The sequence below is a fragment of the Ursus arctos genome, unplaced genomic scaffold, assembly GCF_023065955.2.
Source record: "Ursus arctos isolate Adak ecotype North America unplaced genomic scaffold, UrsArc2.0 scaffold_31, whole genome shotgun sequence".
NCBI classification, from domain to species: Eukaryota; Metazoa; Chordata; class Mammalia; order Carnivora; family Ursidae; genus Ursus; species Ursus arctos.
The window spans coordinates 28,498,568-28,514,674 of NW_026622997.1; the positions used below are offsets into that span (position 1 = coordinate 28,498,568).

A 16,107-nucleotide genomic window follows, 5' to 3' on the forward strand; every position below is an offset into this window, starting at 1 on the left:
CCATTACCCCACTTCTACTTTCCATCCAAGCACCACTCATCACCCCATGTAAGGACATGTAGTTCCTCCCTTTTCTCCCTAATCTAGCTTCCTGGATCCCAGGAGACCTACGCAGCACTTTTTCCTACTCCTTATCTGCAAAGGGACAGCCTTCCCTATAAAACAAAAACACACAAAGTTAGGGCAGAGAGAAGCCTGCCAGGAATCTCCAGAGGAGGACTGGAAGCTATCCAATTAGCTGACCCTCTCCTTCCTTCCCCTGGGGGTCCTGTCACTTTGATTCCCACTGCTGTGACCAGACCCAGACCCTTTGGGTGTGCAGCTTGCTCAAAATCAGCCAGGCAGAGACACCGCCCAAAGCCCTACCCCAGACCAGACTAGCACTTCAAAAGGAATTTGCTGTGTCAACCAAACAAAAACAAAAACCATGAATGGAAAAATGAAAATGAAACAACATAAGACTTTAAACAGCAAGATTTAAATTAAGTCAAGCAGAGGTGGAAGATGATTTACATGATACACAAGCTTATTCATTAAATGCTATATATAAATGCAAAAAAGAAATATAAAACTGATACAATTTCTAGAGGTTAATTTCTGAGCCTACATTTGCCAATTAGCACAGCACACAGCACTTTCCCTCTTCCGACCTTATATGGCTTTGCTCAGAGAATAACCATTTTGAATTCATGAGCATTTTCCCCTCCCATTGACTTCCCCAGAAACCTCCTTCCAGAACAAATGCCTTGATCACAAGGATCCTTCTGGGGAAACCATGGATGTGGAAGAAATCAAGTCACTGGTTGGACAAACTCTGAGCACCTACTTTGGACATTAAGTCTATAAGAACAGTGCTTCCCCCATTCTTCTGTAGGCCCCCATCAGCACAGAAACAGTCCAAGGATGAAGGATTCTAGCCCCCATGCCACCCCTCACACCCACATGGACACACACACACACACACACACACACACATTCATGGATAGCCCCACACAAGAAGGTTCTGTGGTCTATCTTCTGCCTCTTCCCCCAGCGCATCAGATTTTGATCTTACGTATTCCTATGTAGACCCCCACATGCAAATATGCATCCATAACCCCTTGTTCTCCCCCCACAATATCCCGTTAGGCTAAGCTGCTTCAGTACTTGTCTTCTCTTCTGGTTTCTTTTCCTTGCCCAAAGTCTAGTCTCCAACCCTAATTACAAAAACAATGCCACTGCCCCGCTTTATGCGTCCAGCAGGTGTCGCCCCTCACCGGAAACAAAATGCACCTCCCTTCTACAGTGAGAAATCTGTACCCCAACAGCGGATGTTCCTTGGGTTGGGGGTAGAAGGGAATGAAAGCGTGGCTCCGAAGAGTGGTGTGCTCCCCAGCATAAGGATTCTGAATAAAGCCATCTACTTACTTCAGGCTCAGGTAGGCAAATATCCTTTAGAAAATCTGTTCTTTGATCTTGGGCAAGTTATTCACACTCTGAACCTTGCTTCCTTCACTTGTGACATGGAAGGAGACAGCCTTTTCTTCCTGGGGTTACTGTAAGACGTAAATGAGATACAAATACAGAGCACTTAGCCCAGCACCCAGGTCATAATAAGCACTTGAGCTATGGGCTCTTCCCCCCTTAGGGTTTGGAAGAAATAACTGCCCAGAACTCCCATCTGAAGTTAAGCTCAGCCCCCTGAGTCCTGTCTGAGGATCTGCATCAGGGTGGTGATGAGGATCAATGGAATAATGCATGCGAAGTACCTGGTCCGATGCCCGGCCCGGAAAGTTGAGTAACTAGTAGTAACTAACATCATTCCTGTGAGCTCAGCATGTGCCAGCAATGTTCTTGGCCATCCGCAAGCATGGACTCACGCAATCCTCCTAAGACCCCTTATGAGGTGAGTACACTGTCAATTCCCTGCCTCTCCCTGATTCTGTGACTCCCTGCAACCACAGTTTCATTTCTTCTCATGAATTATAAATCAGAAAACTGCCCCCAATCTGCCATGTCTAGAGGGAATAATTAGGAGGACGTACTGACTCCTCCACTCAGGTAGGAGAGAATCAACCCCAACCCGTAACTCTGCTCATGGTCCCTCCCCAGGGCCTCAGGAAAAAACATAGAAAAACGATATTTCCACCGGAGTTTATTCCTCAGAGATGATCTCCAGTGACTCACTGACCCCTGTGGCACTGTGTGGCCTCCAGAAAGGCCTCTAACCTCCCTCCCCAGATGATATTCAACCCAGAAATATAGCCTTGGACAACATCTTGATTACAGAATATTCCCAGGAATGAGTTCCCCCAACTTGCTAAGGTGTACATGGGGTGGGCTGGGAAGTTCAAAGATCTGGATGGAGAAACCACAGGATCCAGGAAAATCTGTAGGGTCTGAGAATGTTGGAGGGACACAGCAGCATCACTAAGAGTTTGAATCTCCTCACTTGGGGTAGAAGGTGTAGGACTCTGCCTCTAATTGACGTGTTGACCTGCAGAAGAAATAAAAAGGAAATAATAAGGCTTCAAACCAACTTGACCCCAGCCTCTGCCTTTATAACCATCCATGCCAGAGCCCTTGATACAACGACATCAAACATTCTAGATCACCAAGGACTAATACTACAAAGCCGCTTTCAGTCGTCTCCCATAGACGCTCCATTGGAAAGAAGAAGGAGGTACAGGCTCTGCTCTTTCCTGCTGCTAATCCCGACAATGGCTGTTTAATGGATGCTCTTGGCTACATCCTGTGGAACCTCACCCCTGCCATTAGCTGAGCCCAACACTGACTCCCGAGATCTCTCACCCCTCCAAAGGACCAGTAGGCAAACAGACCAACAGAGATGTTACCTTCAGGATAACTGTCCCCAGGAAGCAAAATGTAGCCTAGGGGAAAAAAGCACCTGATTAGAGGACCGTCTGTAGATAAATGTATGTGGCATTACTCACAGCAAATGAGGTAGCAGTGGGAGAACCAGTCACAAACAGAAAGTGACCAGAAATTGGGAGTGAGATTGGCAATGGGAGGTCGGGGGTGGCACTCACCAGAGGGGCCAGCTCTCCGCCAGCTGAGCAAACCAAGAAAGAAAATGATGAAGCCCAGGCCCAGAGTCACTGCAGACAGAGAAACCTTCACTGTCTGCATCGGGGACAGCCCAGCTGCTGCAAAAATAGAAACTTGCTAGAACCGATCTGTTGTTCATTGCCAGAGCCACTCAGTTTGGTGTGACCTCCACCTGGTAAGTTCAAAGGTGCTTTATCTCAATGCCAAGGGTCTGGCTCACACCAACCTGCACCCAAGGAAACAGACTTTCCTCAAAAATCCCCATCCTGTAGCTCTCTAGTTCCAGAGTAGCCCTGGGGAATCCCTCTCACCAGAGTTAGCACCCTAATACAGTGGGGCCTCTCAAGGCATCTTTTTTCCTTCCTTCACCCTGAAGGTTCTCTCACCAAAGAATAAAGGACTCCTCATTCCCCTCTCCGTTTACCCCATAGGACAACGCTCGCTCCCTTACGTGCTCTACCTGAGTATTCGTCTATTAAAGTGTCTTTCCACCTCCCTTAACTCCCAGTGATCCCATTCCATGAGTTGTCTGACCACTGAGGTATCTCCTCCTGTCCACATCCAGATTTCCAGAACCTGTCTCCAACCCACTCCATAGCTCCCACTTCCTGGAACCCCTCGTACTTTGAATCCCACCCCACCTGGATTCCTTCCCCCATGCTAAAATGAACATTCCATCACCCAAAGAAACTCTGGTGCATGCTGGGAAGGAGACTTTCCCAGGAGAGTTCCGGTGTGCGCCTGTGGGTTCCTCTCTTTGCTCTCCATGCCCTTCTCAGCCCTTCTCAGCCCAGCAAGACAGCACTCCCCAAAGGGGGAGCCCAGTCTCAGCAGCCGGTCTGGGATTCTGTTCCCTAGCCCTTCGTAGATACCCCTCCTCTTCCTCATTGCTCCTTCTTCTCTTTCCCCAAATCTGTGTACCAAATCTTGGTACATTTAACTACTTCCAATCCTGGGGTTCAAACAGTGGTCATTAGTTCCTTGTTCATTAGCCCCCAAGCATGTACACCAAAGTGTTTGCCAGCCAGGCCTCTTCTTCCCTGACAGCGTGGCCCAAATTCAGCACTGCCCCCACACCAAAAGAAAGTCCCGTCTCTTCTGAAACCTTTTTTATTCCTTCAATTCCCATTCCTGACCAGACAACAGAATAGTTGAAATCTGAGGATCCTAAAATGTTGCATCACAATCTTTGGTTGTGAAAACATGGTCACCAAACCACATCCTCTCTTCAGGATAGCCATGCTGCTCCCCTGTCGCCCTCAGTCAACCACACCACTGCAGCAACGACGACAGTAACTTTCCATTCCTGTCTCCCATTGCCCCATCTCTGGTCATCAACCCTCCACCAGTTCCTCCAGACTGGCTTCTCCTACTCAGCATCTCCCGCCCTGCCGTATTCCATGGACCTGTCCACATGTCACTCCCTGTGCCGAGATGCTGGTGTTCCTTTCCCACCACCCACGCGCAGCAGCTCTCTGCTTCCACCCTAATTCCTCCCACCGGCCGTGCACTTACTCCAGTCCTCGCAGACGGGCTCAGGAGCCCCGATGTGCTCCACCACACAGGTGTAGGTGTCCCCGTAAGAGGGGGTGGTAGCTAAATAGGAGACAGTCTGGTATGTCCAGTCTCCATTGGGCTGGGCCATCTTAGGGGCGCTACTGTGAGGAGGGACAGGCTGCCCGTTCTTCCTCCACGAGATGGTCACATCAGCTGGATAGAAGCCCCACACGTAGCAGGCCAGCATCACATGCTCCTTCGTGTTAAAAGGAGTGGTTTTGGCTACTTGCACAGTCGGTGGCCCTGCATAGGACGAAAATGTGGTCATGAAAGAGGGCACCATTCTGGCTTTTTCTCCAACCTGGTTTCTTTCCTGCTTCAACTCTTCGTGGCTTTTGCCAATCGACCCTCCCCACCCCCACACCATGCCTCCATACATCCCTTTGAAAAAGAGGAGTTAGAATCACTCCTGCTTTGCTCTTTATTTCCTCCCATCCCTTCATTGTCCTTTCCTTTCTTTCCTGTTCCAAAATTACGGTTGATTGTATTAAGTAGAAGCCAGGGCTGGACTGCAAGCTGTTTCAGAAGTCGCCGTATTTATTTCGAGTATGTAAGCTAACAGTTGTCAAGCGTTGTAGGTTGGGATTTGTAAAGGTAGGAGAAGACATCAGCCCTCAAATCTAATTTAATAAACTAAGTGGGGGGCACCTGGGTGGCTCAGTTGTTAAGCGTCTGCCTTCGGCTCGGGGCGTGATCCCAGAGTTCTGGGATCGAGCCCCACATCGGTCTCCTCTGCTGGGAGCCTGCTTCTTCCTCTCCCACTCCCCCTGCTGTGTTCCCTCTCTCGCTGGCTGTCTCTCCCTCTGTCAAATAAATAAATAAAATCTTTAAAAAAATAAAAAATAAACTAAGTGGCTGAATCAAGAAACATTTTTTCCCTCGGATAGTTTAAGAAAAAAGCCTAAATCAGATCTAACTCTCTTAAATTTGGATTAATGTAATCCAAATTAATGAGATCATTAATATAGCCATTCTCTACTAGTTTATTCTCCTAGGGGACCCTCCTACTTGCCTCTACCTTGGTGCTTTTCAAACAAAATCTTAAATAAAAATCCAAGAAGTTGTGTTAAAATGCAGGTTCCCTAGGTTGCATCCCGAAATATTTTCACTGAGAGAATCTGTAGTGGCAATCAAGGGCTTGTATTTTTAACAAGCACCTTCCCCAGGCAATTCTGAGAAAAGTGGTCCAGGAATCACATCTTAAGACATATTACTCTGTCTTATGGAGATCTTCATGATTTCTTTTACCAATCTCAAGTCATTCTCAGTGCAAAGTCTTTGGGGCAAGAAAGCATGTTGAAATCCCCTGTGAGGCTTTCTAAATATTCCCACGCCTGGGCCCACCCCAGACCTAGAACATCAGAACCTATAATAAAGAGGCATGAGCACTTTGGGAAAAGGCATTCTGGTTATTCTGACACACTCCTGGTTAACTTGACTCTGCATCCTGAGATGCCCTGAATAGAAGGAAAGCATGCTTACTCTCTTGCCCCACTGGCCTCAAACATCACCTCCCCTTCTTTATTCCTGCTCCAACCCCATCAACAACCCTTTGAAGGTTCACACTCACTCTTTCTTCATTCCAGGTCCACACATTTGCTGCTTCTTTCCTGCACAAATCTCAAACCTCTTGCCTATGGAGGGATGGAGGGATGGAGAGATTCTCCCTGGCCTCCCCCCTCCTAACTGTGCTTCCCGATAGCCCCTTTGTGCCCCTCTCGTCTTACTTGTCCTGCGGGTCAGTGATCCCCAGAAGGACTGGGTACGTGCAGCACAGTCCTGGAGCCCATTAGACAAGCGCTGGAGCAGGGGTTCCTGTTGGTTGAGGTAATCTGAGAGGTACTTGGCCAAGAAATTCAGTGCCCCAAATTCACAAGGGGCCATTTTGCCCTCCACCGAATCCCAGCAGGTCAACAAATCCTTGTTGAAGGAGACACAATATGCGAAATCCTTTGGAGTCCCATCATCATCCAACAGACAGGCGCTTTCCACATGGGCTATAAAGCCACCTGCCGGAACCAGAGAAGGGGAGCTCAGAGACCGCAGGGAGCCCAAGCCCCAGCTCCCGCCCCAGTTCCACCCAGTGAGTGGGGTGTAGCTTTCCTGCCTCAGGAAGCATCTACAGACCGAGCCCGTGTAAAGTCTCCGAGGGCACCGATAAAGGGAATAGATGGTGGCGGCAGAGAAGTTTTTAGACGCTCTTTCCTCTTTATGAGACTAAGTATGGGAACAGGAATGGCCCAAAATTATCTGCTAGTTTAAACACAACAATTTACACAGGACAAGACCTTCAGTTAGGCAAATTATTGAGTGAGAAAAGGGGTCAAGGGAAAGAGTCAGCTTTGTTGTATGCTGGATATATTATTAAATATTCACTCCATATTTATTTATGAAGCACATATGTGCCAGGCACTGTGCTAGGAGCTGAGGATGCAGCAGTAAACAAGACAGATAGTGCCCTTGCCTACCCTCCAGCAAAAGATATATATTACACAAATAATTATACAGTTTAATTATATTAAAATTGCTATAAAGATACAAAGGTACAAAGTGCTATCGGAGTATACACCAGGGAGACAAACTAGTCTGAGGTGTCCAAATCCAAGTGGCTCCCTTGTCCCAAAGGAGCAGAGGAAGGGAGGATCCCAGGCAGGAAACCCTTACCTGCTGTGGTGGAGCCCAGGCTGAGGCCCAGCAGCAAGGGCAGGAGTGTGGTCATGCTGTGCTCTTGGGACACGCCAGGAATTCAGTCCCCTGGACCAGTTCTTCCAGGGGCCCTGGGTCCTCGCCTGCTCCAGTAGCCCCAGCCTGGGTAAATGATCTCCAAACCCTGAGTGGAATAGGGTATAGCCCCAGGTCCTTGATCCCCACTAAATGAGTGATTTGGAGCCACGTAGCCCCTAGATACTAATCCTGTTCGACCAGCTCTTCTCAGTCAGTCCCAAACTAAGAGTTGTCAGATTGGTTAGATGGGCGGGGACAAATAAAGAGACAAATCGCTGAGTCCTTCAGCCTAGCATCATCAGTTACCAGGTAAGTCTTTTCCTGCCCTAGGCTTTAAACAACTCTGTCTCTCAACTCTTTCCCTATGGGAAAGACCAGTCTATAAGTGGATTTCCTTAGATTAGTGGAGAGAATAATCCGAATATTCCCAGGACATATGTAGCCTGGGCTGCCCACTGGTTTAAGTGGTTCCCTTCAATATCCTTCCAAGACTGAGACTAGATAACTTCTCTTGTCCCTTGGAGGGAGGTTACTTAGAAAGATATTGCGTAACCCTTGGTCTGTCCTGTCACCCAGAGGTGGAGGCGGGAGGAAGAAAGGCCCTTCCGGAGCAGGTGGCAGAGACAGGCATGTTAAGATGGAAGCAGGTACAGGGAGAGTGCAGGGTTATCTGGCCTCAAAGCACGACTTCAGAGTAAGGGAAGCAGTTCCACTTTTGAGGTCAGACACAGAGAATGGAAAATCCCTCCCTGGGATTCCATCACTTCTTGCAGAGCTGAATTTCATCCTTCCGGCTTTTTTGGAGCCAGGAAATCCTACCCTCAACCACTCTGAGCCATCTCAGGGCAGACCGCAGGACAACTCCACTTAAACCCTTGATAAATAGCTGGTAATGGACCAGTTTCCAAAGCTCGCCTGCCTGCTCCAAACTCAACACTCTCCTGTGTGTTTCTCCCACTGGTCCTATCTGTCCCAGAGCAGGTCCCTGCATGATGAAGCCACTAGAAAAAATAAGATAAAGCTTCCCTCCTTTACTTCCCCTGGAAAAGGCAGATTTTAAATAGCAATTCATTCTCCTATCCCACTGTGAACTATACAACTGGTGGTTTTCTCCATCACAAATTTAAAACCTGAAATTGGCTTCTCTCTGTTCCCAGCGGCTTCAGGGCTGAATCTCCTCACCTCAGCTTCTGCAAGCTTTTGGATTTGATTTAGCAGTGAGCTAAATGAGAGACGGTTAGGAGAGGGACCCTTGACACAACACTCACCTATCCTCCCCCAAGGTCCCCAGCCTCAAGAGAGTCGATACTTACAAAGAAAAAAGAATCACGTACCAAAAATGAATGGAAAGATGAATATCAGAAACAAAAGCCTTGTGTAACTAACTGAGATTAACCGAAGTCGTATTTCCCAGCAACCCCCGTTCTCAACCCCACCTTCATTATAAGATGTTTCTACAGTCTACCTCCTCTAATGAGCCATCAGGTGAGCTGGAAAGGGCAGACAATGGGGTGGTGAGTCCAAAATTTGTTGAGCTTCTACTTTGGAACTGATACTATACTAGGTAGGCCCTTTCCATGCTTATCTCATATAATCTTAAAAGATCTGTTAAGGGGCGCCTGGGTGGCACAGCGGTTGAGCGTCTGCCTTCGGCTCAGGGCGTGATCCCAGCGTTATGAGATCGAGCCTCACATCAGGCTCCTCCGCTATGAGCCTGCTTCTTCCTCTCCCACTTCCCCTGCTTGTGTTCCCTCTCTCGCTGGCTGTCTCTGTCTCTGTCGAATAAATAAATAAAATCTTTAAAAAAAAAAAAAAAAGATCTGTTAAGCGTCCTCGCTTTAAAGTTTAGAAAACAGGGGCGCCTGGGTAGTGCAGTCGTTAAAGCGTCTGCCTTCGGCTCAGGGCGTGACCCCGGCGTTCCGGGATCGAGTCCCACATCGGGCTCCTCTGCTGGGAGCCTGCTTCTTCCTCTCTCACTCGCCTGCTGTGTTCCCTCTCTCGCTGGCTGTCTCTCTGTCACATAAATAAAATAAATACAATCTTAAAAAAAAAATAAAGTTTAGAAAATAGCTCCAAAGATTCACACACACACACACACACACACACACACAGATGCATGCACACGAGCAAGCCCACACACTCACTACACCCTGGTGCTGAGGTGACCCACATAAAGGTAGCTAGGGGTGGTCTCCCCTGAGAGAAAGATGAAGGGAAAAGCCACTCGACCACCCAAGTCTTTGCTTCCCTGTTCTCAGAATTCCTTCTGTTCTCAGAACCAGCGTCTCCTTGCTTTCTCTTTTGACAGTTTCAAAACTGTGTAAACTCTTCCCACACACACACACACACACACACACACACACTTCCCCCTTACGTTCTTCCTCCTCCCCCCAGGTGAGCGGTGAGCCTGACCTCCCAGGAGCGGGGGTTGGGGATCCTTTTGACCGTCTACAAAGCCTGCAGTGGCACAGGAATGCTGGCGGTGAGGTCCCGTGCCTGCGCGGGGGTGGCCACCCGCCAGCGCGCTGGGGCCACACGGAGTTCCCTCTCTCGTGTCTGGTCTCTGCTCAGGCAGCCAAAGGAGATGTGAAACCTTCTGTGAACCAGCAGCAGGAAATGCAGAAGATTTCACTTCTCTATTAATGAGAAGACCGAGGATGCTTTTTAGAATAAGGCAGGACAGAAAACCCAGAGACCTGTGTTCAGCGAAGAGGTTTCTTCCTTCCCCCTTTCCTCCTAATTTTACAAACCTAGTTCTGTTCCCCACCTTCCATCAACCCAAAAGAACGTTTCAAGTGCCCTGTCCATTGTGATTGGATAGCTATTTCTGTAGTGCCAGGACCGCCAGGACTCAAGGAGTGAGGGAGCCGCAGCCACGTTCCCACGTTACTAGCACTACCCCAAGCCCCGAGAGCCAGTCCTCTCCTTTCACACGCCTCTCCCTCCAGGCTGTCCACCGCGCGCCACAAGTGGACTAACCACTGCGTTTCTGGGCAGAGCATTACAGGGAATACCCAGCAAGGAGACACAGACTCTGTTCCCACGTCATTCGCTTTTACTTCAGTTGGGGAGTGAGAACACACATCTGTAAAGAGAAGAGTTTATGTTAAAGTAAGTAAGCAATAACGCCAGTGTACTTTAAAGAGGAGAAATCATTGAGGGCATGGTGGACAGGGAGGTGAGCACTGACTACTGGGCTGAAGTCACGTTCAGAAGGGGAAGGCAGTTGGCACTGCAGTCCTGGCATAAATGCCACAAGCTTGGCAATGTTACAAGGTGCTGTTGGGGGTCTACCAGGAACCTGGACTGGCTAAAACAAAAAGGAACTACAACAGCATTACTGGCATCACACACTGAAGGAAGTCACAAGTGTGGTCTCATGCTCTTCCTGAGAGCACGGCCATAATAATAAATCCCTTCTAGGTACTTCCTTCTGTTGCTCCCTGTAAGTTCTCAGCTTCCTCTTCTGGACAGATGGTTTTAACTCAAGCCCCAATTTTATAAACTAAAAAATTGTTCAACCCATCAATCACCTGCAATCTAAAACCCGTAGCATGAGACCACGTTTGTGACTCCCTTGAATGTCTTCTCAAAACTACGCACATCTGCACCCTGCCGGGATTACATCACTTCCCAGTCTGTCCAACCTTGTCCCTCCCCCCCCCACCTCACCTCTGTCCTCCCACTCCGTCTTCTCTACAGGATTCACTGCTCCAGACCCTGACCTTGGGGTTACAGTTGCTGTAACCAGCCCATCATCCCTCCATCCTGCAGCCAAATGACTTGAGCTGCTGGGGGACATTCTACCTGATTTGTCACCACACCTCTTGAATAATGTTATTATCTCCATCTGAACTATGAGAAAATGGAGGTAGAGGGAGGTTAGCAACTGTCCAGTTTTACCCAGGCACTAAGTAATAAAACCATGACTTGAACTCGGGATTTATGATTCTAAATTCTATACTCCTAATAAACCGAAAATAATTGAACATTGCTAGCCATTTATAATAGTAATAAAAACCATAACATGTTTAGAAATTAACATTAAAAAGTATAAGAACTTTACAAATAAAAGGGAAAACTTTATTAAAGTACATAAATGAACACCTCAGAAAGTGAAGAGACATATTCACAGATGGGGCATCCTAACATAACGAAGAAGTCAATTTCTCCCCATATCACTAACCTAAATGCTGTCCTAACCAAAGCAGGGCTTGGGGAGAACATTCTAAAGTGATTCTAAAACGTGCACAGAAATCAAATCCATGGGTATCTTGGGATTTGGGGAGAGGTGACTGATAAAGAAATGAAAACCAGCCTTGCCAAATATTAAAACATATGAAAAGCCATAATAATTAAAACAATATGATATAGGAACAACAAAACTGATATAGGAACTGACAAACCAATGGACTGAATAATTCAGAGACAAATCCATGTACATAGGGAAACTTGGTATAAAATCCCTGGGGATAAATGGAATGTTTAGTAAATGATATTAAGAAGATCAATTTACTATTTTGAGGAAAAGAAAGTTTCATCCTTATCTCCATCATTTGGAAAAATTTCAGATCAATAAAAATCTAAATGTGAAAGGAAAACAATAACACGAATGGAAGAAAGCATAGTGAAATATCATATATGGCCAGATAAATATAAGACAAAGCTTTTCGACCCAAAACTACTCATCAGAAAAATAAGAATTACCTTATACATAAGTCCTCGGGTTTTTTCCTTTTCAAATTAAGGCCACTCTTTCAAAGCTGTTCTGAGAAGATACATTATCCTAAAATGATGTCAATAAATACAAGAAGGGGCCTCCACACTTTTTTTTCCCAGATTTTATTTATTTATTTGCCAGAGAGAATGAGAGAGAGGGAGAAAGAGAGAGAGAGAGTGCACAAGCAGGGGGAGTGGCAGGCAGAGGGAGAAGCAGTTCCGATGTAGGACTCGATCCCAGGACCCTGGGATCATGACCTGAGCCAAAGGCAGATGCTTAACGACTGAGCCACCCAGGCATCCCTCTACACTGTTTTCTTTAGTGGCTGCACCAATTTACAGTCCTACCTACAGACAACACAAGTGGTCAGTAACAGTGTGGAGGTTCCTCAAAAAATGAAAAATAGAACTGCCAGCAATTCCACTTCTGGGTATTTATCTAAAGAAAAGGAAAACACTCACTCAAAAAGATATACAGACCCCCACGTTCATTCAGCATTGCTTCCAATAGCCAAGGCACAGAAACAACCTAAGTGTCCATTAATGGCTGGATGGATAGCATGTCCATATGGCTGGACACCCATAACACACATAACAATGAAATGTTATTCAGCTATTTAAAAAAGGAAACTTTTCCATTTGTGGCAACATGAATGGATCCCAAGGGCATTACACAAAGTGAATTAAGTCAAACAGAGAAAGACAGATACATATAATTTCTTATATACAGAATCTTTAAAAAAATTAAAAATCAAAATAGAAAAAAAGAGTTCATAGATATGGAGAACAGATTGGTGGTTGCAGGGGTCAGGGGAGAAATTAATGAAATGATCTTGGTGTTTATTTATTAAGTAAACTGCTTTATTTTTAAAAATAAATAAATAAATAAATTTGGAAGTCATTCGTATAATCAGAAAATACATGAGAAGAATAAAAATAAATTTGTTTGGGGCGCCTGGGTGGCGCAGTCGGCTGAGCGGCTGACTCTAGGTCTCTGCTCAGGTCGTGGTCTCAGGATGGTGACAGCTAGCCCCACGTGGGGCTCTGTGCTCAGCGTGGAATCTGCTGAGGACTCTCTCTCCCTCTGCTCCTCCCCCCTGCACTCTCTCAAGCCTGTGCACACTCTCTCTCCCTCTCTCTCTCTCTCTCTCTCTAAAATAAATAAATAAATCTTTTGAAAACATGAATTTGTTTTATGAAATGTGAGTGGAAACAGCAATATCCCTATATTAATATGTATGTTATAAAATATGGATTTTAATTTTGTGAGTTAGTAACTAAATAAAGATAGTTAACAGACATTTGACTATTTCCCTGTAACTTCTATATCCCTCAAATTTTCTCTATTGAAATTGGCCAAAAAACTTATAAAATATTCTCATTGAGAAAATCATGTTATCACTTATATTCCAGCAAAAATTGTTTAACTTTGTAACTGTCAAAATTAAATAATCCTATTCAGGGGTGGGACACACACAAATGTACCTGATGAGCAGTAAAGTGGAAGAAGGCACTTGCAATATTTGTACTGACCTACAATTGTTACACAGATCATTTGAGAAATGCCCACAAATGCACAAGAAAAAGACAAGAAAATGCAATGTTTTAAATAGACAAAAGATATGAGTCAGCGATTCACAGAGAAAGAAACCTATGAAAACATCCCCAACCTCAGCAACAACACAAGGAAGGCAAATCAAAAGGAGACACCACTTTACACCCACCGTATTGCCAACATTTGAAAGTCAAATAATTTCAAGTGTTAGTGATGACAAAGGAAAATGAGATCCACCTTGTTCTGTTGATGGGAGGATAAACTGTTTATGATCCCTGAATTACATAAATTACAAACTAGTTGGGTGAAAAAAATTAACATATGAAACAAGGCAGCATACCCTTGCGAGCAAAGTCTGGGTCGAATTGCACGGGCATTAAGTCTTAGAAGAGCTCAATAAAGATCAATCGAGGCTGCAGGAGGGGCGCCTGGCTGGCTCAGTCCTAAGAGCATGAGACGCTTGATCTCGGGGCCATGAGTTTGAGCCCCATGTTGGGTGTAGAAATTACTTAAATTTACTCAAATAAACTTAAAAAAAAAAAAAAGGCTGCACGATTAGGGTTAGGCTCACGGAAGAAGTCATACTTGGGCTGGACCTATAGCATTGAATAAGATGGGAACAAGGGGAGCAGAATAAAGTAGGCATTCCAGCGAGAGGAAGCCCGTGTGCCCTGAAGGGCGCAGTATACTGTCAAGGAAGAGTGGTGAAACCGCATTCATTCCAGAACAGGACACCTGCTGGGAAGGGGGACACCAGGCTAGAGAGGGTCTTCTTCAGTGCTTCTCGAGTACTGCAAGTGACAGTACCATAGAACGTTTGATCGGAGAGCAGCTAACGGAAGCCGATCGTTTTACAGATGGGGAATTTGAAGTCCACAGAGCGGGCGTGGCTTGTCTAAGTTCACACAGCGTCATACAAGCAGTCTGGAGACATGACTGGCAGGAAATTTCTGGGTAAGTTGGAGAAAAGGTAGGAGTCAGGAAGAACTACAAAGTGGTGAGAGAGATGTAGAATGGTAAAGAGAAAAGACAAAGAAAAATAGCCTGAAGGGAGAAAATACAATACTGGAATGTAGGTTCTAAGTAGGTTCCGGAAAAGAGAAAGAAGTCAGTGATGCTGTGAAGTTCCCCTGTGGAAATCCTTGCTCAAGTATTGATCAGCTTTCCCATGTGCCCAACGCTATTCTAAGCATTCTACAGATATTAACTTATTTAGGTTTCACAACAACCCTATTAAGGTGAACACCTTTGTTATCATTGTCCTTTGACAGAAAATAATATCAAGACACAGAGAGGTTAAATAACTCGCCCAAGGGCACACAGCTAAAATTTGACAGTCACAGTTGAATCCCCAGCAGTCTGGTTCCTGAGAGCATGCTATTAAGCGGTACGTACGCCGCTGTTAGAAATCAGAGCGGAGGTGGGTGGGGGAATGGGATAGGCTGGTGATGGGTAGTAAGGAGGGCATGTATTGCACGGTGCACTGGGTGTTATACTCAACTAATGAATCATCGAACTTTACATCGGAAACCGGGGATGTACTGTATGGTGACTAACATAATATAATAAAAAATCATTAAAATAAAAAAAAAAAGAGCACACTTATGATGAGCACTGAGTAATACACAGAATTGCTGAATCACTATATTGTACACCTGAAACTAATATAACACTGTATATTAACTCTATTGGAGCTAAAATAAAAATAAAAACTGGAAAAAAAAAAAAGAAATGAGATGGTTTAGAGGAGGGGCCAATCCCTGGGGATTGGGTCTTTCCCCTTTAGGTTAGATTCTGGTACAACGTGAAGAACAGAGACTGTCTCACCAATACCAAAATATTTCACTGTTCACTTTAATGCCACCCCCTCCTCCAAAGCAATTCCCAGAAATTAAGGAAAGCAAGAAGCAATGCATATGCCAAGTAATTCACCACCAGTAGTCCCCTGTCCTCTACCCTCACTTCTGCTCAGGGCAGCACCACCACAGCTCTCCTCAGATAATCCGCTCCGGCCAAAGAACAAATTATTTGCAGGGAACATGAATTGTGGGCCCTTCCAGGCTGTTCACACTTCGCTTCAGGAGCCTGAATACACTGTTTTCACAGAACCAACATCACTGAGTTAGAACACCATTTAGAAGCTTATTTTCCTCACTACTGAGCTCCTGATTTCCCTGCTATGGTGAAGGCTGAAAGGAGTTACGTATTTCTCAAGGCAGCCTCTACTAGCCATAAACATTTTCACAAACAGTAAGATGAAAAAAAAATCCGCAAACAGCTTCCTCCACCGTTTTGTGAGCAGATTATCAGCAAGTAGCTCTGCCCTCGTTTTTCACATATTTTGCACAAACTGATAGAAGTAAAAGCCACCATATGGCGCCAAGACCAGGGAACAGGAGTCAGAAGTGGAGTTAGGGGTTTTCCCATTTCCCTCCCTGTTGAGGGCAAGCCGCGTTCAGGTGAAGGCATGTTGGATTTGAAATGAAATGACAACCCACGCAATA

At 45.8% G+C, this 16,107-nt stretch overlaps 1 protein-coding gene across 3 annotated transcripts; it reads right to left on the minus strand.

Moving 5' to 3' along the window:
* Nucleotides 1-459: 459 nt before the first annotated feature.
* On the minus strand, nucleotides 460-13,139 carry LOC113243784 (HLA class II histocompatibility antigen, DM beta chain). Of its 3 annotated transcripts, none has more exons than XM_026482629.3 (7): nucleotides 9,742-13,139; nucleotides 7,270-7,435; nucleotides 6,333-6,614; nucleotides 4,564-4,848; nucleotides 3,030-3,146; nucleotides 2,835-2,870; nucleotides 460-2,476 (listed from the first exon to the last, which is right to left on the minus strand). In XM_026482629.3, exons 2-7 carry the CDS (start codon nucleotides 7,322-7,324, stop codon nucleotides 2,460-2,462), a joined length of 792 nt encoding a protein of 263 aa, XP_026338414.2. In that variant the 5' UTR covers nucleotides 7,325-7,435; nucleotides 9,742-13,139; the 3' UTR covers nucleotides 460-2,459. The 3 variants fall into 3 exon arrangements, with proteins under 3 accessions (XP_026338414.2, XP_026338416.2, XP_048081779.2); XM_026482631.4 differs by having other exon boundaries at nucleotides 3,030-3,143; nucleotides 7,270-9,342; XM_048225822.2 differs by having other exon boundaries at nucleotides 7,270-9,342.
* Between the last annotated feature and the right edge of the window lie 2,968 nt (nucleotides 13,140-16,107).